We start from the raw sequence: 26,634 nt of genomic DNA on the forward strand, positions 1-26,634 counted from the left end.
GGAGGTTCCTTAAAAAGCTAAAAATAAAAAATAATAAAATAATTTTTAAAAAAGCTAAAAATAGAACTACCATATGACCCAGCAATCCCACTACTGGGCATATACCCTGAGAAAACCATAATTCAAAAAGAGACATGCACCACAGTGTTCACTGCAGCACTATTTACAATAGCCAGGACATGGAACCAACCTAAATAACCATCGATAGATGAATGGACAATGAAGATATGGCGCATATATACAATGGAATATTACTCAGCCATAAAAAGAAACAAAATTGAGTTATTTGTAGTGAGGTGGATGGACCTAGAGTCTCTCATACAGAGTGAAGTTAAGTCAGAAAGAGAAAAACAAATACCATATGCTAATACATATATATAGAATCTAAAACAAATTGTACTGATGAACCCAGTTGCAGGGCAGGAATAAAGAGGTAGACATAGAGAAAGGACTTGATGACATGGGGTGGGAGGGCAAAGCTGCAGCGAAGTGAGAGTAGCATTGACATATATACACTACCAAATGTAAAATAGTTGGCTGGTGGGAAGCAGCAGCATAGGATAGGGAGGATGGGAGGGAGGCTGAAAAGGGAGGGGATATGGGACATCTGTATGCATATGGCTGATTCGATTTGTTGTGCAACAGAAACTAACACGGTATTGTGAAGGAATTATACTCCAATAAAGACCTATTACAGGGACTTCCCTGGTGGCACAGTGGTTAAGAATCTGCCTGCCAATGCAGGGGACACGGGTTCGAGCCCTGGTCTGGGAAGATCCCACATGCCGCGGAGCAACTGAGCCCGTGCGCCACAATTACTGAGCCCACATGCCACAACTACTGAAGCCCACGTGCCTAGAGCCCGTGCTTCACACAAGACAAGCCACCGCAATGAGAAGCCCGAGCACCGCAACGAAGAGTAGCCCCCGCTGGCTGCAACTAGAGAAAAGCCCGCACTTAGCAACAAAGACACAACGCAGCCAAAAATAAATAAGTAAATAAATTTATTTTTAAAAAAAAAGACCTATTACAAAAAAAAAATTCTCATAATTTTTATAATGTTCTGCAGTACCACTATGGTATTGTTAGCAGACTGGCAAAACCAAAAGATAAAAGAGGAAAGATAAGTCACTGCCTTCAATGTGACCTGGGGGCTTTCCCCAAAGGTCTTAGGGGAAAAAAAGTAAGAGCTCCAGGGTTCCTAGGCTTTGATTTGTCACAATAGCCCCAATATTGGGATAGACTTGGAAACACAGGTTGGGTAAGAAGTTAACTGTACAAAAAAAAAAAAGTCTTGGTATGAGCTTCATTTATCAATGCTTTATCATAAAATCATCATTATATGTTAAAGTTTGTGATTTTTTTTTAAATTTTGCTACTTTTTCTTTGTGAGTATATGCAAGACCATGGTCAACCATCTGCTCTTGGCTCGCCACACCGCTAACCCAGAGAATTCAAGTAGTCTTACAGTTTCCATCATCACATCAGTGCTGACAATGACAAATGTTTTCAGTTTCCTATCTCTCCCACAAACTCCAGTGTCATTTTTCCATCTAGGTACAAGATATTTCTACATGAATATCCCACTGTCATTGCAAATTCAGATATCCAAAACTAAACCCACACCTTCCCCAAATCCAGCTCCACTACTGTAAAAATCAGAGTCTAGTCAAGAGACAGAAACTACACCAGTTATTTGAACAGAGAGAACTGAATATAAAAAATTAAGTTAGGCCTGTTTTTTTTTTTAAGTTAGTTCTTAATTCAAAACAGACTCACAAACATAGAAAACAAACTTATGATTACCATAGGTGAAAGGAGGGAGAGGGATAAATTAGGAGTTTGAGATTAACAGATACGCACAACTATATACAAAATAGATAACCAACAAGGACTTACTGTATAGCACAGGGAACTATATTCAATATCTTGTAATAACCTACAATAGAATGAATCTGAAACAGAATATATATATATATATACACATACATATATATAACTGAATTACTTTGCTGTCTACCTGAAACTATCACAACACTGTAAATCAACTATATTTCAATTTAAAAAAAGAAAAAAATAATTTAGGTATCATTGTTATTTCACCTGTTCTCCCACCATTAGCCACCATATAGCCTTCTATTCTACTCACACTTGCCCCATTTTGTGTTTCTCATATTTTCAATATTATACCAATCACATTTTAAAATAGCGCTATAAGGTGAATCGTGTCTCCCCAAAGTTTATATGTTGAAATTCTAACCCCCAATATTTCAGAATGTAACTGTATTTGGAGACAAGGTCTTCAAAGAGGCAATTAAGCAAAAATGAGGTCTTTAGGACGGGCCTTAATCCAATGTGACCATTGTCTTTGTAAGCTGAGGAAATTTGGACCCAAAGGGGGACACCAGAAACATGTGCAGACAAAAGGACAACCATGTAAAGACAGAGAGAAGGTTGCCATCTACAAGCCAAGAAGAAAGGCCTCAGAAGAAACCAAATCTGCTGACACCTTGATCTTGGACTTCTAGCCTCCCAAATTATGAGAAAATTAATTTGTTGTTTAAGTGCCTAGTATATTGTTACAGCAGCCCCAGTAGGCTAATACAGATAGTATCTAGGAATATAAACAAAATATATAATCATTGCTAGAAGTGTTAAAACTACAGAAAAATGTAAAGATGGAAATAAAAATCACCCATAATGACATCACCTTGAGATTATCCTCATATAAAATGTTTGGTGTATTTTCTTTCAGGCTTTTTTCCTAAGACATGCATTTTTTTTTTCCACAAAATTAACAGCATAATGTACTTATAGTTTTGCATTCTGCTTCTTTTACATAATTATATACATTTTTTACTAAGTCATAAACATTTTGCCAACTTGTTATAATTAAAATACGTTTTGAAATGAACACATATTCTGTTGAATGAATGCAGCCTAAGCCATTTGCATTTCCCTGTTGGTTAAAATGTAGATGGTTTCCAATTTCTGTCATTTTAAATAACACTGTAATGATCATCTTTGAATATGGTATTTTTTACTATTTTCTTAGGAGAAACTCTTAAACAAAATAGAGATTGTTTCAAGTTTTTACCAACTTAAATAGCACTGTAATTAACATCTATGAATATAACTGGTTAATTTCTTAGGATAAAGTCTTTGTAAAGGAATAACAGGGTTAACTCCATTACAGACCAGTCTTCATACTATCCTCCACAGGCCTGTTGTTTTACTCCCTCTGCCTGGAAGCACCAGCCAAAATCTCATCCACTCTCCTCTTTCATGAATTTTCCGTGACTGTTGTGGCCCATATTAACTTTGAACTCACAGTTAATATGTATTTTGTTACCTAACACTTCATTATATACTCTCTTTAAAACACTTTAAACGGGAACTTCCCTGGTGACACAGTGGTTAAGAATCCACCTGCCAATGCAGGGGACACAGGTTCAAGCCCTGGTCTGGGAAGATCCCACAAGCCACAGAGCAACTAAGCCCATATGCCACAGCTACTGAGCCCACATGCCACAACTACTGAAGCCTGCGCGCCTAGAGCCCATGCTCCACAACAGGAGAAGCCACTGCAATAAGGAGCCCGCACACTGCAACGAAGAGTAGCCCCCACTCCCCGCAACTAGAGAAAGCCCGTGCACGGCAACGAAGACCCAATGCAGCCAAAAATAAATAAATAAAATAGATACAACATTAAAGAAATAAAAAATGTTTTCAAAACATTGAGCAAAGGACTTGAATAAACATTTTTCCAAAGAAGACATACAAATGACCAACAGGTACATGAAAAGGTGCTCAATATCAATAATCATCAAAGAAATGCAAATCAAACCATAATGAGATTATCACCTCACACCCGTTAGAATGGCTGTCATCAAAAAGACAAGACATAAAAAAAAAAAAAGACAAGACATAACAAATGCTGATAAGGATATGGAAAAAAAAGGAACGCCTGTATTCTGCTGGTGGAAATGTAAATTGGTACAGCCACTTTGGAAAACAGTATGGAGGTTCCTCAAAATCTTGAAAATAGAACTACTATATCCAGCAATCCCACTCCTGGTATTTATCCAAAGGAAATGATATCTCTATCCCAGAGAGATATCTGCACTTCTATGTTCTCTGCAGCATTATTTACAACAAGCAAAACACTGAAACAAGTGTCCACTGACAGATGAATGGATAAAGAAAACATGATATTATATATATATATATATACACACACATATATAATGGAATAGTATTTAACCATAAAAAAGGAGGAAATCTTGTCATCTGCAACAACATGGATGAACACTGAGGGCATTATGCTAAGAGAAACAAGTCAAACATAAAAAGACAAATATGTACGATCTCCCTTGTATGTTATAATCTTTAAAAAGCTGAACTCATGGAAATAGAGAGTAGGTTGGTTGTTGCCAGGGGCAAGGGATGGGGGGGAATAGGTGAAAGTGGTCAAATGGTACAAACTTTCAGTTATAGGGTGAATAAGTTCTGGGGATCTAATTACAGAATGGTGACTACAGTTAACAATACTGTATTATATACTTGAAAGCTGCTAAATGAGTAGATCTTAAAAGTTCTTACCACAAAGAAAAAAAACAAAACATAGCTATGTGAGGTGATGGATGTGTTAACCAACCTTATTGTGATAACAATTTTGCAATATATACATATATCAAATCAGCACGTTGTACACCTTAAACATATATGTTATATGGCAATTGAATCTCAATAACATGGGGTGGGGGGAGATTTTTCTCTTTATCACTGGTTTTCAACCATTTAATCATGATGTGGCTTGGTATGATTTTGTATTTATCCTACTTGTGGTCTGTTGGATCTGTGAATCTAGAGTTTTTATCATTTTTTAAAACTTTTAACCATTATTTCTTCAAATGTTTCCTCTGTCCCTCTCCCCTTGTCCCAGGACTCCAACTATATATATAATATACCACTTACGATTATCCCACAAGTCACCGAGACTCTGTTTAATTTTTTAGCCTTTTATTTTCCCTGTGCTTTAGTTTGCATGGTTTCTATTGCTAGGTCTTCAAGTTCACTGATCTGTTCTTCTGCATTGTCTAATATGTTATTAAGCCCAGCCAGTGAATTGTTCATTTTCTGAATATTGTATTTTCCATCTCTATAAGTTTCACCTAATTTTTTTCATATCTATTTCTCTCCTCATTATGTTAACTTTTTCCCTTAAATCATTGAGCATCGTTACAGTAGCTTTTTAAACATAATTTTGTGCTAATTCATCATCTCTGTTATTTCTGGGTCTGTTTATATTGACTTTGCTCCTACTGATTTTTTTACTTCTTTGCATGCCTAGTAATTTTTAATTGGATGTTGAACAATGTGAATATTATACTTTTGAGTGTCTAGATTGTATTGTATTCCTTTAAAGGATGTTCAATTTTGTTTGGAAGTTATGTGTAGATCAGTACCACCTCCACATACCATCATATTGGGGAATTGACCCTCAACATTGGAATTTTGGACACAAGCATTCAATTCCTAGCAGAAGGGAAGAAAAAACTGAGCTCATTGTAGCCATCTGCTATTTTGGTTTTATCCTTCTTCTTCCTCTGCCTGAAACCTGAAGCTCTATGCCAGTTTTTATCAATCTTTCCATTCCCCAATCCTACTAACAACTACACATGAGTGCATACACACACACACACACACACACACACACACACACACATTGCGTGCATACACAGCCAAGTCACAGCAATTGCTCTTTTTAAACTAGAGTGACCACCTACATCATGGCTTTCTTAATTTATGATCCTTTAATTTGTGATCCTAATGAAAGCCAGCCAGCCAGTCACTTTCAAAAACCTAATATGCCTAATGAGAATTAAAATCAGGTGCAAATCTCTTGTTCACAACAGGTTTGCCACCAGGACATAGGTCTCATGAAAGCCATCACTAAATCTAAGCCAAAATGGGAAAGGAAAATATTCATATCAACACCATTGTTGGGACTTCCCTGGTGGCGCAGTGGTTAAGAATCCACCTGCCAATGCAGGGGACACAGGTTCAAGCCCTGGCCCGGGAAGATGCCACATGCCACAGAGCAACTAAGCCCAAGAGTTACAACTACTAAGCCTGCGCTCTAGAGCCTGCGTGCCACAACTACTGAGCCCACGTGCCACAACTACTGAAGCCCACATGCCTAGAGCCCGTGCTCTGCAACAAGAGAAGCCACTGCAATGAGAAGCCCGCACACCAAAATGAAGAGTAGCCCCCGCGCACAGCACTGAAGACCCAACGCAGCCAAAAATAAAAATAAATAATAAAATTTAAAAAAAAAGAAAAGCTTAATGAAGGGGAAAAAGTACAAAAGATAGGAGGCTTGTTCCCTGCCTCTAGAAATGTACCATCTAAAAGGAAAAATAGGACCAATTCCCATGAAAAGGCAATAAAAACACACAGAAATATCAGAAATAAGTGCAAACTAATATAAGCAGACCTCAGTTAGCTTTAGTGGTAAGGAAATGCTCTTTTCCCAAGCACAAAAAACTATTCACATAACATTAAAATTTATTTCAGTTATCTACTGCCAGACAACAAAGTACTCCAAAATTCAGTGGCTTAAAACCACAATCATTTTACTTGCTTGTATTTTGCAACTTGGGCAGAGCTAAGCAGAGAAAACAGCCTATCTCTGCTCCACATAGAGTCACCCAAAGTAACTACAGTAGAGGCTGAAGAATCCACTTCCATGATGGCCTTCTTCACATGGCTGGAGAGCTGGTGGTGACTGTTGGCTGGGAGCTCAACAGGAGCTGTTAGCCAAGGCCTCAGTGCTCCTCCGTGTGGTTAGGTTGGGCGTTTCACAGCATGGAAGTTTGAGAAGTCAAACTTCCAACACAGTGGCATCTCCCTGAATGCAAAAGTATTGTCTTCTTAAGGCATAGGCCTAAAATGAATTCTAAGGATTAAAGCAAGTCATAGGCCAGCCCAGATTCAAGAGGAGGGAACTATCAGGGGTGCAAAACTGAGAGGAATGATTCATTTGGGGCCACCAAAGTAACAGTCTACCATATGATAGGTTGTTTGGGTTTTGGTTTTTTTGCCAAGTGTTCTGTAGCTGTATATTTGTCATTACTTCTAACTGTATTGATTTTTCAAAGTAATCTTTAAAAAGCTTGTTTACAATGGTGTCCAATATATATGATTAATAGGTCATACCCCTAATTACCACTAAATCTGTATTATATTTCTTTGCCTTCTGTTTTTACCATTCCTGTCCGATACATTTATAACCAGCCCAAACTAGCAGTGATTGAAATCGTTTCAAGCTATTGTATCTTTCCCAAACTATACTTTGCTATTTCAAAAGCATTCTGTAGTTTGAGTCTTCGTAGGGGTTCAAACATACTCAACTCCCACCTTTCTTACTTCTTTTTTCTTTGGAGGAGGGGAACTTCACCTCATGTATCTCTAGAAATGCTATCAGTTTCAAGAACCCAAGCAACAGAGACCTACCAGTCTAGACAAAAAAGACCTTCAATTATCTTACACAACAAAATCTGGAGATAGGTGTTTCCAAGCCTGCTGCAGCAGCTCAATGACATCATCAAGTATTCAGGGGTTTTCTATCTTTCCATACAACCATCTTCAGCATGTTAGCTTTTTTTTTTTAACTTCTTATTTTATATTGGAGTATAGTTGATTAACAATATTTTTAGTTTCAGGTGTACAGCAAAGTGATTCAGTTATACATATACATTATACATGTATCTATTCTTTTTCAAATTCTTTTCCTATTTAGGCTGTTACATAATACTGAGCAGAATTCCCTGTGCTATACAAGTAGGTCTTTGTTGGTTATCCATTTGAAATATAGCAGTGCGTACACGTCAATCTCAAACTTCCTAATGATCCACCTTTCATCTTTAAAGATTTGTCCCCTCAATGTCACAAGATGCTCCTCAACCAACCCCTAAGGAAAGGGAAGGGGAAAGATGGAGCCTCCTCTTGAAGCTTTGTCTTTTTATCTGGAAGGAAAATATTTCCTAGAAGCTGCCTTCCCTCAATTCCTGTCAAACTCCAGACCACTCTCAAATTTCACTGGATCTGCGATTACAGTATTACCTAGCAACAAGAATCGAACGTCACTGGCCAGGATAACCCCACACCAAGGACAGCCAAGGTCGTCTAGAGGGTACCTTTTAGTTTAACAAGTCGCAGGAGAATCACGGATTTTAAAGACAAAGAAAACTTCCCAAATTTATGCAGTCTCTAACGAACGCCGGTGGTGATACGGCTCTGAACTTCAATCTCCCGAAAACACTCTCTGCGCGATCTTGTTAAGGTGGCCCTTTGCAGCTTCTTACCCACTTCAAATATGGTCGTCAAGCTCCAGTCTCCTTTACCTCCTGAGCGTGGAGACAGCTCTGGCTTCATGCCCATTTCCAAAAGGGCCTCCTCACGCGAGGCTGCGGTTCTGAGTGCGCAGACGCGAACGTAAGTCCTCTTCCTGGTAAGATGGCGCTGGGGTTGATGTGCGGACGCCGGGAGCTTCTGCGCCTGTTACGGCCCCAGCGTCAGGTAAGGATGCCCCGAAGCCGAGCGCCAGGATGCCACCCTATCCCTGTGACCCGAGCCAGGAATGACTTGTGCTGTGGGCATGAGAAGACGCTGATCTTCTCACCGGGACCTACGTCTCGTGACCTCGGGTCGCATGAGGCCGCGGGAGGGTTCCGTTCCCGACTCCGCGGGTTCAGCAGCCTAGTACGGTGGTCTGTTCCTGGGACCAAGCGTCACTCCTTCTAAGGAAACCTCAGCCTCAACCTCTGGGCCCCGGGGTGGGTCTGCAGTAGCTAAGATGCAGGACTCAAGCTTGCAAGCCTGCAGGGTCGCAGTCTGAGCGCGGGGAGTAGAATGTGCTCACCTGTGGTAGCTGGCTGCCTGTCTGGGCCGGGGGGGGGGGGGGGTGCGGGGGGAGACGGTGAGCATAATGAGCGACTTCACCCGGTAAAAGGATTCCATCTTCCTTTTACCCACTCAGTTCCACAGCGTCGCAGGGCCCTGCCAATGGCCCCGGAAAGCGCTGACAGCGGGGCTCCGGTTCCCAGCCGGCCGCTGCTGCGGGCACCCGCACTACGTCCTCCTCGCTGCCCCAGGCCCCCGGGGCCTCAGTACCTCTGCCATCTCTTTTGCAGAAGCCCAGGTAAGAGACGTTTCGTCCCTGCAGTGTTAGGAGTGGTGCTTCTTTCTGATTTGTTTTTATTTTGCTTTGACTAGGGGGAGGGGAATGTGGAGCAGAGTTTTTGTCCGCACTCCACCCAACTCGCGAAATGACAGCATCTCTGCTTGGGATAGATTTTCAAATCAGTGGGGAAATTATTGAAAGCACAGGAGGAAAGATTTACGTTATATACTAGGCGTTGTTTGCCAGAATGGTGGCAAGCCACTGATGGTGGTATGAGATGTGATTCTGTGTGTGTATTAGAAAAATTATAACTTGCATATCAAGTGTGGACAAAGAATGTCACCTGCTATATCAGTAAACAAAGGATGTTGCGGCCTTCAGCCACTGCAGCCACTGCAGCCACCCCCAACCGTGCACCCTGAGGGAATTCAGGATGGAGAAACAAAACTGGCCCTAGATAGTTAAGGTACAAATCAAAAGAATGATTTCAATAAGCCCAAAGTCTTGCGTCTTACCATACTTAGAAAAGCACTAGGGCTTCCCTGGTGGCGCAGTGGTTGAGAGTCCGCCTGCCGATGCAGGGGACATGGGTTCGTGCCCCGGTCCGGGAAGATCCCACATGCCGCGGAGCAGCTGGGCCCGTGAGCCGTGGCCGCTGAGCCTGCGCGTCCAGAGCCTGTGCTCCGCAACGGGAGAGGCCACAGCGGTGAAAGGCCCGCGTACTGCAAAAAAAAAAAAAAAAAAAAAAAAAACAGGTGGTCAAACACCAAAAAATTACTGCTAATTAAATAAAAACTAGATGTCTCAAGTTAATGAATTTAGTCCTTTTTTTTTTTTTTGCGGTACGCGGGCTTGAGGAACTTGAGCCTTGGTACCAGCAGAGGCCTCTTGTACCCATCTGCCTCCTCAGAGAGTCCAGACAAATTTTGGTGAGTCTCTCCTGGTTCTTGGATCTCCCATTTATTGTTTGATGATCCTGAGTTTTATTTGGCAGTGGCTAACAGGCACCTGGCTGCGCAGTTGAAAGATACTGGGAGTTACTCAGTTGAGACACTCTGAGTGGTCTGGACTGGGTGACTAGCTGAGAAGCTGGCCTAACCTTTTTTCAGAAAGCTAGCCTCCAATTAACACCCTGCCAGGTTTCTGTGCTTATATTTACAAGTAGGTACTTAATTGGGAATTAAAGGAGACCTTGCCCTGAAAATGGCCAATATGGACTCTTTTTATTTTATATGCAGTTAAGCTAGAGAAAGCCAGCTTGATAAAACATCTTTTTGGTATTCTGACCTTACAAAGAAACAAAAGCCCTTCTAGGGAACTTGCGTTTTTCTGTCTTTGAAATGTAAACGTTTTACCTGATCTTGCGTGCGTGCGTGTGTGTGTGTATGTGTGTGTTGTGTGTGCATGCGTGTGTGTGAAGTTGGTCTCTGCCATCCGGAAAGTACATATATGGTGTACGTTTGGCAGCCAGTTGAATAGACTGAGATTCTGAGCAGTCTTGTCTGACTGCGCCAGCTCTCAGGGACTTCAGTCATCTTAACCTTCGGTGCGTCAGCTTATATAACAAAGACCTTTAATTTCTTAGACTGTTTTTTAGGAGTAAACTTTCTAGATCTGTGAAGGCTACATCCTTTGCACTCTCTTGTGGGGATGCTTCTTGCATCTTATCGGTTTGAGTTGTAATTAAAATACCACCTATCAATAGCCATTGGATCCTTTAAATTGGAAAAACTTCTAAATTTTTAGAGAGCTGTCATTGTAAACAGCTGTTTTATTGGTACCTATAAAAAATAAATTAGAAGGTGGATACACACACACAATAGTTAACCTTAAAACTCCCTTTAATTTAAAAAAAAGGGTTTGGGAAACCTTATTTGTGGTCTCTGCTTCCCTTCAGAGGGTCTTACAGATGCAAAACATTGAAGATAATGTTAATGAGGCTGATTAACAGGGAGGTTAAAAAAAATGAAGAGAAAGTCTAGAGTCTTCTTCCCAACAAGGTGGAAATTTTAAAGGAACTCATCCCAAATGGATAAAGAAATCTTTAGATGGCTATTAAGAAATGAGATAAATAAAACGGATGTTAATAGGGTTAAAACAAAAGGTTTTGATACAACACTACCTGAGGTTGGATGGACCAATGTTATTGGTCCCCAACATTAAAGGGCCCCAAACGAGTCCACTCTTATTTACTTACTCCAGTGTAATGTGTGTGTGTGGGTGTGTGTGTATATATACTTTTTCCCCCCTTCTAAAGGCTATAAGAAACTTACACTGCGATACCTGACCAGCAATTGCTTGGGGCCACAGGCCAATTGATCAAGTTAAAAGATTGACAAAAGAGCCTGAGTCCCTTGGCTCAACCTCTTACTGGGGACCCCAGAGCCTTTTGTACAAAAATAGATTAAATGATTGGGATAAAAAGGAAGTTTCTGGACTCCTTTTAAGACCAGGGCTTGTTGATGGGATCCTAATGGAAACTAAAGTTAAAGATATAGAAGTTGATAGACTTGAGATAAAAATATTTAAATAGACTTTATGTAAGAGGGTTACATCTCTTTTGCCTAATTATATTGTAGGATAGATATTATGTCTCACTGGGAAATGCTTCCCCAGCCTGGAATTATAAGACAGGGCATATAAATCTGCTCCTCAGACAGTATTAATTAAGCATACTAAAGGAAACCAGTAGGGTTACCAGAGTCAGAACAAAACAAAGTAAAAACTGAGAGCTAATATTCCAGGGTTAATGAAAATAGTAATAGAGATTTGCTGTGGGTCTAACTGGTGCACTCAGAAAGGGGACCTTTGTTGAATGCCTTGTCCAAACTTTTGAAGACATGATAAATTGAACCCTAAGAACTCTTGGTTTTCAGTTTAGTCGGAAATCTCAGTGATATTAAAAAAACAAAGAAAATATAGTTGGGCAAATCAATCTTTTAGTATCATTTAGGCAACTAACCAGTTCTTTGGGGAATTAAAAGCAACTGTCTGTCTTGAAAATCTCTACAAATCAGAAATGTAAATTCAGCCCTCAAAGACCTGAGCCTGAGCCTAAGCCTAATTAGCTCAATCAGGTAAAACCTGAAACCAAAGAGGAAGGGCCTTTTAAAATTCAAACCAGTGGAAGGGTTCCCTCACCCAAAATCCAGTTCATACTCTCCTTAGGGTTTATCAAGGAGAAATACAAATCTTTTTTTTTAAACATCTTTATTGGAGTATAATTGCTTTACAATGGTGTGTTAGTTTGTGCTTTATAGCAAAGTGAATCAGTTATACATACACATATGTTCCCATATCTCTTCCCTCTTGCATCTCCCTTCCTCCCACCCCCCCATCCCACCCCTCTAGGTGGTCACAAAGCACGGAGCTGATCTCCCTGTGCTGTGCGGCTGCTTCCCACTAGCTAGCTATTTGACGTTTGGTAGTGTGTATATGTCCATGCCACTCTCTCACTTTGTCCCAGCTTACCCTTCCCCCTCCCCATATCCTCAAGTCCATTCTCTAGTAGGTCTGTGTCTTTATTCCCATCTTGCCCCTAGGTTCTTCATGACCTTTTTTTTTTTCCCTTAGATTCCATATATATGTGTTAGCATACAGTATTTGTTTTTTCTCTTTCTGACTGACTTCACTCTGTATGACAGACTCTGGGTCCATCCACCTCACTACAAATAACTCAATTTCGTTTCTTTTTATGGCTGAGTAATATCCCATTGTATATATGTGCCACATCTTCTTTATCCATTCATCCAATGATGGACACTTAGGTTGCTTCCATGTCCTGGCTATTGTAAGTAGAGCTGCAGTGAACATTGTGGTACATGACTCTTTTTGAATTATGGTTTTCTCAGGGTATATGCCCAGCAGTGGGACTGTTGGGTCGTATGGTAGTTCTATTTTTAGTTTTTTAAGGAACCTCCATACTGTTCTCCACAGTGGCTGTATCAATTTCTATTTCCACCAACAGTGCAAGAGTATTCCCTTTTCTCCACACCCTCTCCAGCATTTATCGTTTGTAGATTTTTTGATGATAGCCACTCTGACAGGTGTGAGATGATACCTCATTGTAGTTTTGATTTGCATTTCTCTAATGATTAATGATGTTGAGCATTCTTTCATGTGTTTGTTGGCAGTCTATATCTTCTTTGGAGAAATGTCTATTTAGGTCTTCAGCCCATTTTTGGATTGGCTTGTTTGTTTGTTTGTTTGATATTGAGCTGCTTGTAAATTTTGGAGATTAATCCTTTGTCAGTTGCTTCATTTGCAAATATTTTCTCCCATTCTGAGGGTTGTCTTTTGGTCTTGTTTATGGTTTCCTTTGCTGTGCAAAAGCTTTTAAGTTTCATTAGGTCCCATTTGTTTATTTTTGTTTTTATTTCCATTTCTCTAGGAGGTGGGTCAAAAAAGGTCTTGCTGTGATTTATGTCATAGAGAAATACAAATCTTAAGTCTTTTCCACAAATAGCAAAGCCTTAGTCTTCTGAGCAAATGAATTTAATTTATTCCAACTGTTATTTATAAACTAACAAGTTTATATTGTAATACCTGATTCATAGCTAAGTTTTTTAAGTGAAACTGTGAGATCTCTAGTTTTGTCTGTTTACGTGTGTGTAGACATTATACGTATGAGATGTCACTACCTCTGGGTATACACTCTAAATTTATAAAAGACCTCTATTTAATTGACTTAAAAGTAAGCGCTTACAAATTAAATATTTCTAAATATAAAGGAAACTGGCCGGAATGAATTTCAGGTTCATGTGATCTAGGAAATATTCAATATTAAATTAATGCCTGTTGTTAAAGCTAGTTTAAGCTTGCTGGTTTAATCAATATAGACATGTCTTTTATTGTACCTAGGTTTACTGAAGGTCAATAAGTTCATGTTATTTCTGTTGCAGAGTTAGTTGTCAGCAAGAAAAAAAAATTAACTTGGTGATATTTTCATAAGTTATAAAACCCACAAGCCACGGGGTGCAGCAAAAAAAAAAAAAAAGGTAAATGAGGTACGAGTTGTCAACTGAAAAGAAATACACAACCTAAGAGTTGAGAATTGTGTTTTATTTGGGGCATTACTGAGGGCTTAACTAGGATACAGCCTCTCAGCTCTGAGGGACTGTTCCAGAGAGGTAAGGGAGGAGCCAGGGTATATAGGAGTTTTGCAAAAAAAGCCAAAACAAAACAAGTAGTCAGAATCGAAAGATTACTCTTAATTAAAGAAAAACCAGATGTCTCAAGTTAATGAGTTTAGTACTTTTCTATGTAACAAAAGATGCAAGAGTCTGGGCTTTTGCGGGGGCGGGGTGGGGAGTTCTTATTGAAATCATTCCTTTGATGTGCACCTTAACTATCTAGGGCCAGTATTCTGTTTTTCTCCATCCTGAATCCCCTCAGGTTGCACCCTTGCAGGTGGCTGCGGTGGCTGATGGCCCCAACATCCTTTGTTTACTGATATGACAGGCAACATTCTTTGTCCTAAGTGCCTCCTCTTGGTCATAAATTAGATCAATGTTTTTGAGAGGCATTCCATGACCAATTTTGTCCCACATTGCTAGCAAGGCACATTCCTAGATCAGGGGAAGATTCTGTGTATAGGCCAATGTGTTGATTTTTGGATTAGACCCTGTTCATAATCTAAAATTCTCTGGATCACCTGTCTGTTAGGATCCAGGAAATGTTTTCCCTTATCTAGGTTGCACTATTACAGTTATTCTATGTAGAGTTACATATATGGTCAACTGTCTCAAGACTTTTAGCCATGGTTACACATTGTTAATACAAGAGACAATCTTATAAAATAGACAGGAGGACTTCCCTGGTGGTCCAGTGGTTAAGACTCCGTGCTTCCAGTGCAGGGGACACGGGTTTGATCCTTGGTCGGGGAACTAAGATCCTGCATGCCACACGACGCGGCCAAAAATAAAAATAAAATAGACAGGATATGTACTATAGCTAGTAACGTTAATCAGATCATAGTACAGCAAAGAGAAACACAAGGCATAAACAATTTGGAAACAAAGAGAACAAATTAAAATAATGATTAGTATAAATAGTTGTAATCTGGTCACAATAAACAATCAAGTCAGGACTTCCCTGGTGGTCCAGTGGTTAAGAATCCACCTGTCAATGCAGGGGACATGGGTTTGAGCCCTGGTCCAGGAAGATCCCACATGCTGCGGAGCAGCTAAGCCCATGTACCACAACTACTGGGCCTGCACACTAGAACCCGTGAGCCACAACTGCTGAGCCCACGTGCCACAACTACTGAAGCCCGCGCACCTAGAGCCTCCTCAATGAGAAGTCCGCGCACCACAACAAAGAGTAGCCCCCACTTGCCGCAACTAGAGAAAGCCCATGCACAGCAACGAAGACCCAATGCAGCCAAAAATAAATAAATTTATTTAAAAAAAAACCAAAAACATCAAGTCCACAGGAGAGAGCCAGCTGGAGAAGCCAAATTCTGGATGGATCAGGTAGAAAGATAAATGTTTCATCTTTGTTTACAAATGTATACTTTATCAACTTGCTTTAGATCATAGCCTAAGAAGAAAGGTTTCCTGGAAAACAAAGATTAAAAGCCAGTATATTTCAGAAAATTATAAATGATACTTATCAGTTCATTCAGTCCCATGTTTTTAATTAATTGCTGTTGATCTGGATGAAGTCATCACGTTTTTCATTAGTTTTGTAATTTCTTACCCAAGTCAGTGGTATGATCTAAAAGTTATCAGAAACTTACATTTGTCAAAAAGTTCTTTTTATTTATTTATTTATTTTGGCCACGCCGCATATCATATAGGATCTTAGTTCCCTGACCAGAGATCGAAGCTGCGCCCCCTGCAGTGGAAGCACAGAGTCTTAACCACTGGACCACCAGGGAAGTCCCAGAAAGTTCTTTTTATGAATCTTCTTGAAGATCTTCATTTTGTAAAAGCTCCAGAGTAAAACAGTGGTTGTCTATAAACCACAAAAGACTTAAAATGGCATGGTTAAAGATCTGGTTACAATAGATAGCTAGTAGGAAGCAGCCGCATAGCACAAGGAGATCAGCTCGGTGCTTTGTGACCACCTAGAGGGGTGGGATAGGGAGGGTGGGAGGGAGGGAGATATGGGGATATATGTATATGTATAACTGATTCACTTTGTTATACAGCAGAAACTAACACACCATTGTAAAGCAATTATACTCCAATAAAGATGTTAAAAAGAAAAATATCTGATTACAATGCAATTGACAAGAAACTTGGATATTTCCGTGATGTACAGCATTTTAAGATAATAACTAGAATTATGACTGATAACATTATGCCAGGAATTTTAGGAATTCCGTATAAATTTTGGAATAGCTATATTAATGACATTTACCCATACAATACAACCTAAGGTTTGTCTCCAATCAGTTGACAGTATATAAAGCTCATTTAATACCAAAGTTTATAAACTTTTGTCTCCATTCTTTTAACTTTTATACCTTTAACTTTAGTTTCTGTTAGGACCCCCTTCTGTTAGGACCCCCATCTATTAGGACCCCCATCTATTAGGACCCCATAGTATTTTTGTATAAAAGGCACTGGGGGACTTCCCTCGTTGTCCAGTGGTTGAGAATCTGCCTTCCAGTGCAGGGGACGTGGGTTCGATCCTTGTTCGGGGAACTAAGATCCTACATGCCATGGGGCAACTAAGCCCGTGTGCCACAACTAGACAGCCCACGAGCCACAGCTACTGAGCCAACGCGCCACAGCTAGAGAGAAGCCTGCGCACCGTAACACAGATCCTGCGTGTTGCAACCAAGACCTGATGCAGCCAAATAAATAAATAAATACTTTAAAAAATAAAAGGCACTGGGGTTCCCAGTGAAGAGCTGAGCCAAGGGACTCAGACCCTTTGTAAATCTTTTTTTTTTTTAATATTTATTTATGTTGCCACACGCGAGATCTTCGTTGCAGCATGTGGGATCTAGTTCCCTGACCAGGGATGGAACCCGGGCCCCCTGCACTGGGAGCGTGGAGTCTTAGCCACTGGACCACCAGGGAAATCCCTGTCAATCTTTTAATTTGACTAATTGGCCTATATGTTGCCCCAAGTAATTGTTGGTCAGATATCTCAATGAAATTTTCTTCCAGCCTTTTAAACATACATTTTTATTTTTAATTGGGATAAATAGAGCAGCAGACTTGTTTGGGGCCCCTTAATGTTGAAGATCAATGGGAATCCCTAAAGGGGGCTAAAGGCCATCCAACTTTAGGTAGTATTGTACCAAAACCTTTTGTTTTAGTCCCATTAATGTCCATTTTATTTATTCCATTTCTTAAAAACCATCTAGAGACTTCTTATCTTTTGGGACAAGTCCCTTTAAAATTTCCACCTTGTTGGGAAAAAGTCTCTAGACCTTCCCTTCGGTTTTTTCTTATTTCCCTGTTAATGAACCTAATTAACATTATTGATTTTTTTTTTTTTTTTTTTTAGCATCTATAACACCCATTGAGGGGAAGCAGAGACCAGGAATAAGGCTTCCCAAGCCAGTTTTTTGTTTGGTTTAAACTAAAGGAGTTCTTAGGTTAACCATTATATATATTTTTCCACCTTCTAATTTGGTTTTTCCATGGGTCCTGATAAAACAGCTGTTTATAATGAGACTCTCTAAAGATTTACTGGTTTAGAGCTTTTCCAATTTAAAAGACCTGTCATCTGGCCATTAATGAGATATATCTTAATTGTGATTCAGACCAATAGGACGAAAGAAACATCCCCACAAGAGAGTGCGAAGGATGCCACCTAACCAAGATACAGAAGGTTTACTCCCAAAAATAGCCCAAGAAAGTAAAGGCCTTTGTTGTACAGGCTGACGCAGCAAAAGTTAAAATGGCAAAAAGCCCCTGAGAGTTCGCACAGTCCGGAAAAAGACTGCTCAGAATCTCAGTCTGTTCAGTTGGCTGCAGAATATATGTACCTTCTGGATGGCAGAGACCAAGTTCTCACAAAACACAACACACATGTGCGCACTCGCACACTTAAGAAGATCAAGTAGAACATTTACATCTCAGACACTGGGAGGGACTTGGAAGTTCCCCCAGAAGGGCTTTTATTTCTTTAAGGTCAGAATTCTGAAAAGATGGTTTATCAAGCTGCTTTCTCTAACTTAACTGCGTATGCAGTAAAAGAGCCCCAGGGCTTCCCTGGTGGTCCTTAATCGCTTCTACTACAGGGGGTGTGGGTTTGATCCCTGGTCCAGGAAGTTCGCATGCCATGAGATGCAGCAAAAAAAAAAGCCCCATGTGGGCTATTTTCAGGGCAAGATTTCCTTTAATTCCCAATTAAGTGAGTACTTGTAAGTATAAGTTTTGTACATACATAGACTTGGCGAGAGTGTTTAATTGGAGGCAAAGATGTTAGGCCAGCCTCTCACCTAATCACCCAGTCCAGACTCCTTATTGTCTCAACTGAGCAACTCCCAGTCTTTCCACCTGGTTTCCCCAGTAGCTTTCAACTGGGCAGTTAGACGCTGCCAGATAAAACTCAGGATCATCAACCAATAATCAGGAGATCCAAGAATCACCCAAATTCATCTGGACTCTCCAAGGAGGCAGACAGGCCCAAGAGGCCTCTGCTGGTACCAGGCCCTGGATCCTCTTAGAGTTTGGGCAAAGGAGAGAGTTCTGCTCTGGTTCCCTTCGTGGTCACCAAAATTGTTGGCTGAAAAACAAATGCACAACCTAAAAGTTGAGAATTATGTTTTATTCAGTGGTCTTGCTGAGGACTTAAGCCAGAGGACATCCTCTGAGATAGCTCCGAGGGACTACTCCGAAGAGGAAAGGGAGGAGCCAGGATATGTAGGAATTTTGCAAAAACAACCAGGTAGTCAGAACATCAAAAGATTAGTGTTAAAAGCCAGACATCTCAAGTGAATGAGTTTAGTACTTTTCTATGTGTGGAATGATTTAAGAGTAGGCCTGTTGAGATCATTCCTTTGATGTGCACCTTAACTGTATAGCACCCGTGTTGTTTTTCTCCATCCTGAATCCCCTCAGGGTATACAGTTGAGGGTGGCTGATGGCTTGATGGCTGCAGCATCCTTTATTTACTGATACCGCAGGCAATATTCTTCATCCAGGTGATCCAGAGAATTTTAGATTATCAACAGGGCCTGATCCAAAAATTAGCAAATTGAGTAGCCTATCAGCAGAATCTTCGCCTGATCTACGAATCAGCCTTCCTAGTGCCATGGGACAGAATCGGTCATGAAGTGCCTCCCAATTGTTGGTCCAGTTTATGGCCTAGAAGGAGGTGCTGAGGACAAAGAATGTCACCTGTCTTATCACTAAACAAAGGATGTTGGGACCATCAGCCACTGCAGTCACCCCCAACAGTGCACCCTGAGGGAAGTCAGGATGGAGAAACAGAATACTGGCCCTAGATAGTTAAGGTACAAATCAAAGGAATGATTTCAGTAAACCCAAATTCTGGTGTCTTTCCATACATAGAAAAGCACTAAATTCATTAACCTGAGACATCTGGTTTTTATTTAATTAGCAGTAATTTTTTGGTGTTTGACTACCTGGCTTTTGGGGTTGTTTTTTTGTTTGTTTGCAAAAACTCATATACATCCTGGCTTCTCCCTTACCTCTTCAGAACAGTCTCTCACAGCTGAGAGGCTTTGTCCTGTACTTAAGTCCTCAGTAATGCCCCAAATAACACACAGTTCTCAACTTTTAGGTCGTGCTTTTTTTTTCAGTTGACACAATTTATAATTGTATATCTTTGATTATAACTTGTATGTCCCTGATTTCATGGACATTAATATTTCTCAGGATGAGACCAAGTAGATATTTTTGATCTTAAAAACTGAGTTGTTTAAAGAAAAATTATAATAGTTTCAGTGTATGCAGAATTGTGCCAGTGATACTCAAATGACTGAAGTTTGGAAAATGCACAAGAAATAACTTCCCAACATGAAGGAGAATCATGAAGTCTTATTTTGAGTAACTTATCTTTCTGCCTAGAGGGGAAAATAAAATATCCTTTCTTAAAAAATGAGTGGGAATATTTATTTAGAATAAGAAATCTTTACAAAGTAATGGTTTTTAAAAACTGACAGATACCACAAGCATTACAAAATCCAGGAAAATAATGTACTTTTTTAATTGACTTCCTGGCATAAAATGTTCTTTTTAAGCTTTGAATTCTATGACAATGTAGGCTAGGGGAGAACGAGAAACAGGGAGTCAAGAGAGTACCCCAGTATTGGTTATAATAAGAGGGACCTCGATTTCTATGTGTGTGTCCCTCCCTGCCCGAATATAACGCCTGGCTTTTTTTTTTTTTTTTTTTTTTTTTTTCCTTTTTCCCCACAGGTTCAGGCCCCTCCGGTCATTCCTGCAACTCCCCCACCTACAGCAGTACCTGAGGTGGCTTCTGGAGACACTGCAGATATCATCCTGGCTGCTGCAGAACAGAGCTTCACTGAGCTTGGACTGGGGTCATACACCCCAGTGGGACTGATCCAGAACTTACTGGAATTTATGCATGTTAACCTAGGCCTACCTTGGTGGGGGGCCATTGCTGCATGTAAGGGGGATATATCTTGTACAACAGTAGGGGAAATGGGGGCTTAGGGTTAGAACTTTATTTATTTATTTTTGGCTGTGTTGGGTCTTCATTGCTGCATGCGGGCTTTCTCTAGTTGCGGCGAGCGGGGGCTACTCTTCGTTGAGGTGCGTGGTCTTCTCACTGAGGTGGCTTCTCTTGTTGCGGAGCACGGGCTCTAGGCACGCAGGCTTCAGTAGTTGTGGCATGCAGGCTCAGTAGTTGTGGCTCAAGGGCTCTGGAGTGCAGGCTCAGTAGTTGTGGCGCACAGGCTTAGTTGCTCCGCAGCATGTGGGTTCTTCCCAGACCAGGGCTCGAACCCGTGTCCCCTGCATTGGCATACGGATTCTTAACCACTGTGCCACCAGAGAAGCCCTGTCCCTTGGCTTTTGCGACAATCTTTGTAGATTTTCTTCCTGTCTTTCTGACCACACCCTCCCATCTCCATTGCTCAGTACTCTACCTGCCCCTTTAGTGCTGGGATTCCAGGTTCCATCCTTAGCTCCCTTCTCTGTCCACTTCACACCATTCATCATAATGTTGATAAAGCCTAAACCTGTATCTCCCCCTGGTCTCTTCTCAGCCCAGGCCCACTTGCTTACCCACAGATACCATCAACTAAATAAATATTTGTTGAAATGATCAAGAAATGTGAAGTGTAAGAAAAGAAATAGGAGGGAGCTAAAGCAGTAGGCCACCAGATTACCTCCTACTGCAGGCATTTCTAGAACAGTGGCTTTCAGACTTCATTCCTGCGAGCCCCAGAGTTCTGTAAAAGTGCTTCTGAGCAAAGCAAAGGCCAGAGCTTGAAAAATCTGTAGTCAGACTACCTCCTCACCCAGGGCAGCTTGATTTTATCTGTTATGTATATTGGGGTTACACTTAGAGTTGGGGAAAAAAGGAGTCCACTGATCATAGAAAAGTTTGGAAACCACTGATCTACAAAAGTGGCTTCTGTCACCTTTTTGTTCAAGGAAACAAGATTCCTGGTCATTTGCCTAGAGAAGTTAATGCCAGACTTTTGACGTCAAAGCAGAAGACTGAGCCTCGAAGGAACTGTCATACCCGTACCCGTTGTTTTGGGGCCCTTTGGGCACGAGTCACAGGGTGGAAAAGTCTGGGCTAGGAGACCCTTTCAGTGAGGACCTAAAAACCTTCAGCCTTCTAGCTGCAGAATGGCTTGAATTTCACTCCAGTCTTCGTTCGTGTTTTCCAGGTACAGTCCTTGCCCGCTGCCTGGTGTTTCCTCTCATCGTGAAGGGCCAGCGAGAGGCAGCTAACATCCACAACCACTTGCCAGAGATTCAGAAGTTTTCCGCTCGAATCAGAGAGGCCAAGTTGACAGGAAACCATACTGAATGTGAGTCAGTTGCAGAATGAGCATGGGTGAGGACCACATTGGCACTTTCCCTGACATTCAGCTCAGGTTGGGGGAACAGCCTAAATCAGGAGTTGCTACAGTTGGGCGAGTTCTAAGATTTACCTGCTTCTTAGGCCTAATGCTTCCAATGACTGGCCAGGGTCAGTTAGAATTCTCATGGGCCAGGTGATGAGGATGGTCACCTCCTCCAACCTAGCTGTTAGCCCAGCTGTTAGCTTCCACTCCCTTCACAGTTTACAGGGCCTCCTCGGAGATGACGTTCTACCAGAAAAAGCATGATATTAAACTCTTCAGACCTCTCATTCTACCTCTGACTCAGGTGAGCAAAAAACATTTCCCTTCTTTAACTTCATCAGAACCAATCAGATTACTCCTCTGTGTTTCCCATGCCCTAGACCCCCCAAAAAAGCATGTGGTGGTGATACTATGCTACATGGGTTTCAGTAACGGAGTAATTAAAATGTCCCTTCTACTAAAGGGTCCTGACACTGTTTATCCTGTGTCATAGGCCCCGATCTTCATCTCTTTCTTCATTGCCTTGAGAGAAATGGCTAACCTTCCTGTGCCCAGCCTGCAGACAGGTGGCCTCTGGTGGTTCCAGGATCTCACACTATCTGACCCCACTTACATGTTACCTCTGGTGGTCACTGCTACAATGTGGGGTGTCCTTGAGGTAAGCCCAGGTTCGCCGAGTGCCAGGCCTGCAGAATGGGGAGTGAGGGGAAAGTAGTTATAGAACGGTCATTCTTCACTCCCTGGAGAAATAGAGTTGATGGGTAAGAAATCTGAGCCACATTCAACTAAAATTGCCATGCATTTACTATTCTTCCCCTGCTTTTTTTTTTTTTTTTTTTTTTGCAGCTAGGTGCTGAAACTGGCGTGCAAAGTTCTGACCTTCAGTGGATGAGAAATTTTATCAGATTGATGCCCCTGGCAGTCTTGCCCATAACTATCCATTTCCCCGCGGTAAGTAATGTCTTAGGGGCTGGCTCCAAGTCTCCCGGCAGGCTGCCCAGGGACGCAGCTTCTGAGTACCTTCTCTTCCTTCTCATCCAGGCAGTGTTCATGTACTGGCTGTCCTCCAACGTATTTTCCCTGGGCCAGGTGGCCTGCCTCCGTATTCCAGCTGTACGCACTGTACTTAAAATCCCCCAGCGTGTTGTGCATGACTCAGACAAATTACCTCCCCAGGAAGGCTTCATAAAGAGCTTCAAAACAGGTAAGGGCCTGTCCTCCGTGAATAGGAACTGGGGAGAGTGGCCTAGAAGTGGGTACACGACCAAACTGCCTTAATCCTTTTTACACAGGCTGGAAGAATGCCGAAATGGCACATCAGCTACAGGAGCGTGAACGACGCATGCGGAATCACTTGGAGCTAGCAGCCAGGGGTAAATAACACTTGCAGGCTAAACTCTGTCATTTGTTTCTTCCTTTCCTTTGTTCATCGAGATTGGTTTTCTCCTTCCCCCAGGTCCCTTACGACAGACCTTTACCCACAACCCTCTGCTACAGCATGGAAAGAATGGACCTCCCAACACCCCCAATAGCAGCAGCAACAAACCAAAGTCAAAGCATCCCTGGAGTGACACACTTGGCTGAATTCTCTTCCCTGCTCATACTGGCAGGAACTCTCTCTCTTGAGAGACTCAGCCTTAGAACAAGAACTGATGCTGGGTCCTTGCCCCAGACCTAGAAACTGTGGGACATGTTGATGTTCATTTTAAAAGTGGATTCCACTACAGACTCTTCCACCTAAGTGTAAAAGAACACTGGGGAGCCAAGTGATCTTCCCATCCGCTGAGTTAGTAAACTTCCGTATTACGTGCTGCTCCCTGACACTTATTAAACAGGGAAACGGACTGAGTGCTTCAGAGAAAAGAATAGGTTGGGTGATGATTGTTCTTGTTGGCGCATGCTCTTAGGAGGCATCTCAGTGTTGTAGCCTGGCATTAAGGGCTTAGATGTGTTGTCCCGTCCATACTTGCTTTGTGGTCAGAGGTATGCATGGTAAGCGGAGACTGTATCTGGAGGAACCACATTCATTTACCCCAAGATTACCTATAAAATATTCTTCAAGAAGTAGATATGCTTAAGTTTTTAGTGATAATTAAGAGGAAGTTGATAAAGCTTTTATCGAACAACCTAGCATTTTGCTACAGCAGCTTAGGTGTTCTCTTGTGTAGAGACTGGTTGCATCAGCCTTCAGCAACTGGCTCAAGAGAGAAAGAAATACTCAGATTCTTTCAAGCATAAGATTGTTTTTAGTCTTCCTGCCAGGCTAATGGGAGCTGTCCTTGAGACACTATATAAAAATGAAGCCAGGGGCTTCCCTGGTGGCGCAGTGGTTGAGAATCTGCCTGCTAATGCAGGGGACACGGGTTCGAGCCCTGGTCTGGGAGGATCCCACATGCCGCGGAGCAACTAGGCCTGTGAGCCACAACTACTGAGCCTGCGCGTCTGGAGCCTATGGTCCACAACAAGAGAGGCCGCGATAGTGAGAGGCCCGCGCACCGCGATGAAGAGTGGCCACCGCTCGCCGCAACTAGAGAAGGCCCTCGCACAGAAACGAAGACCCAACACAGCCAAAAATTAATTAATTAATTTAAAAAAAGCCATTTCAGAGCTCAGGAACATACCCTTTTATTGTCTAGCACCTTTGACAGTTTGACGTCTCTCTAAAGGAGACGGGAAGTTTGGAGCATTATTGGGTCTTTCAGTGGGAAAGAGGAGTGGGCAGGCACACTGGAGGTGAGTGGATGTCTTAACACGTGGAAATGTGCCAATGGAACATCCAGGCCCACACCTGGCATGCTCCCCATCACAGTCTGCTTTATTGTCCCTTTAAAAGAAATACGGAACAATATGTAGCAAAACAAATAAATTACTCTCCATCTCTCAGAAAGCAAGTTCAGAGGTTGTTGAAGCTGCCTAAGAGGCTTCTGGACAGACGCCTCCAAAGAAGTGAGCTTTTCAGCTTCCTTGGCTCCAGCCAATAGGAGATGAGGCCCCTGCTGCCCACATCTCAGGATTTCTCGTGGTGTTTAGTTAGACTTGGGATCTTGTTGCTTGGGCGTCTCTCCTCCATCTTCCAAATCCATCTCTGCAGCAACTGACATACATAGGACCTGGACATACCACGTGGCAGATGCTACAAAGAGAAGTTTGAGTCAAAACAGAAGAGGTCAACTGGGCTGAGTTCAGGTGGCACTGAATGGGGCTGGGCCCGAGGGGACAATTACAGTTAAGCCTCAACAACGGGTAGGAGCTATGGCGAAGGTGATTTGGGAGACTAGATTTGCAGAAAAAGCCAAAAAAAAAAAACCAGGCCGTACAATAGCTGAGCCGACTTGAGGACCCAAGGCTTACCCACAATCCTGCGGAGGCAAAGAGGTCGTTTGTGCTCTGGCACTCTGATGATGAAGAAGTAAAAGGGCAAGCCTGAGAGGGCAATGCCGATGCCGATGAGGGAGTTGATGGTATCACTGTAGAGTGGAACAGCCACCAGGAAGATGGTGCAGAAGCAGAAGACAATGGGGAAGAAAATGCTGAGCTAAGGGCACAGAAGAAACAAGTGGAGGTTAGACAGCTCAGGGTGGACAGCCAAGAAAACCCCACCTGTGAACAGCAGAGCACTGAGTGTTCTTGTCATCCCCTTCCTCTCAACTCGGAACCACCGTCAAGTTCCGGGCAAAGGTTTCTGAATAAATGTAAGAATCCCCTGGAGTGGGTGCAGCAGAGGTGGGATGGAGAGGTCCTACCTTGAGAGGACGAGGCCTGTTAGGCTCCTTCCAGCGCAGATAAAGCTGACCCACGATAGAGAGCCCCACGAAGAACCAGTAGCTGAAGCTGTAGTAGTTAATGAGCTGGAAGATGTCCTCCACACACAAGTAGATCAGCGCCATGAGACCCTGCAGGCGCAAGCCCACATCAGTTCCTCTCAAGGCCTGTCACGCAAGGCACTTGCCAGTCCCCTTATCTCCCACAAATCCACCCCCTTGTCAAGTCCTCAGTCTCCCCAACTGTCCTTTTCTGTTCCCACCCCGTTTACCACCTTAGTTTCAACACCTCGCTCCTTTCCTATTAAGTCAGTAGCCTTTTTCAGCCCATTCTTCAAACTCTTGCCAGGTTAATCCTCTGTACAGCACAGCTCAAAACAGTTCCTCAAATAGCTTTTGCCCCAGAGCCTCTCCAGAATGGCTCCAACATACAATTCCAGCTTTTACCTTCTGCTACCCAACTCCACACTGCTTAACCTCCGGACTTTCTGATGCTGTTTTCTTTCAACCTAAAGCCCATCCATCGCTACCATTTGCAACCCTAACCTTAAAAATCCACTTCAAATTCACTTTCTCCAGGAAGTTTTTCCTTGTTCACCCTCTACCCCCACAGTGACCATTTCTTCCCTTGAACACTACATCACTGTCTGCCACGGCAGTCGTTACAGTGTATTCCATGAACTTTATGCCTCATCCCAGGCCAGAGG

General features: G+C 42.1%; 2 protein-coding genes and 1 long non-coding RNA gene across 6 annotated transcripts in view; 1 reads left to right on the forward strand and 2 right to left on the reverse strand.

The window, feature by feature from the left end:
- The window catches only part of LOC113622560 (uncharacterized), a 93,962-nt gene extending 85,606 nt beyond the window's left edge, over positions 1–8,356 (reverse strand). Inside the window, exon 1 of the long non-coding RNA XR_003433569.1 lies at positions 8,202–8,356. This is a non-coding gene — a long non-coding RNA (uncharacterized LOC113622560). The remainder of the gene's footprint in view (positions 1–8,201) is intronic.
- Positions 8,341–26,634, forward strand: part of OXA1L (OXA1L mitochondrial inner membrane insertase) — a 32,709-nt gene continuing 14,415 nt past the window's right edge. The window contains exons 1-10 of one of the 2 annotated variants that reach the window (XM_027110768.1): positions 8,341–8,583; positions 9,044–9,205; positions 20,539–20,752; positions 21,987–22,130; positions 22,385–22,470; positions 22,660–22,824; positions 23,013–23,117; positions 23,208–23,370; positions 23,459–23,539; positions 23,623–24,233. In XM_027110768.1, the coding sequence (XP_026966569.1) occupies positions 8,521–8,583; positions 9,044–9,205; positions 20,539–20,752; positions 21,987–22,130; positions 22,385–22,470; positions 22,660–22,824; positions 23,013–23,117; positions 23,208–23,370; positions 23,459–23,539; positions 23,623–23,750 (1,311 nt within the window). In that variant the 5' untranslated portion in view covers positions 8,341–8,520 and the 3' untranslated portion in view covers positions 23,751–24,233. Of the gene's footprint in view, positions 8,584–9,043; positions 9,206–20,538; positions 20,753–21,986; positions 22,131–22,384; positions 22,471–22,659; positions 22,825–23,012; positions 23,118–23,207; positions 23,371–23,458; positions 23,540–23,622; positions 24,234–26,634 lie in introns of those variants that run through there. The other variant, XM_027110769.1, reaches the window with a different exon arrangement.
- SLC7A7 (solute carrier family 7 member 7) overlaps positions 24,767–26,634 on the reverse strand; it is a 33,305-nt gene continuing 31,437 nt past the window's right edge. For all 3 annotated transcript variants that reach the window (XM_027110764.1, XM_027110765.1, XM_027110766.1), the window contains exons 8-10: positions 25,910–26,059; positions 25,518–25,701; positions 24,767–25,299 (exon numbers count right to left, since the gene is read on the reverse strand). In XM_027110764.1, the coding sequence (XP_026966565.1) occupies positions 25,193–25,299; positions 25,518–25,701; positions 25,910–26,059 (441 nt within the window). In that variant the 3' untranslated portion in view covers positions 24,767–25,192. The remainder of the gene's footprint in view (positions 25,300–25,517; positions 25,702–25,909; positions 26,060–26,634) is intronic.

Source organism: Aethalodelphis obliquidens, unplaced genomic scaffold, assembly GCF_003676395.1.
Source record: "Aethalodelphis obliquidens isolate GAN/ISIS:26980383/991018 unplaced genomic scaffold, ASM367639v1 scaffold10, whole genome shotgun sequence".
NCBI classification, from domain to species: domain Eukaryota; kingdom Metazoa; phylum Chordata; class Mammalia; order Artiodactyla; family Delphinidae; genus Aethalodelphis; species Aethalodelphis obliquidens.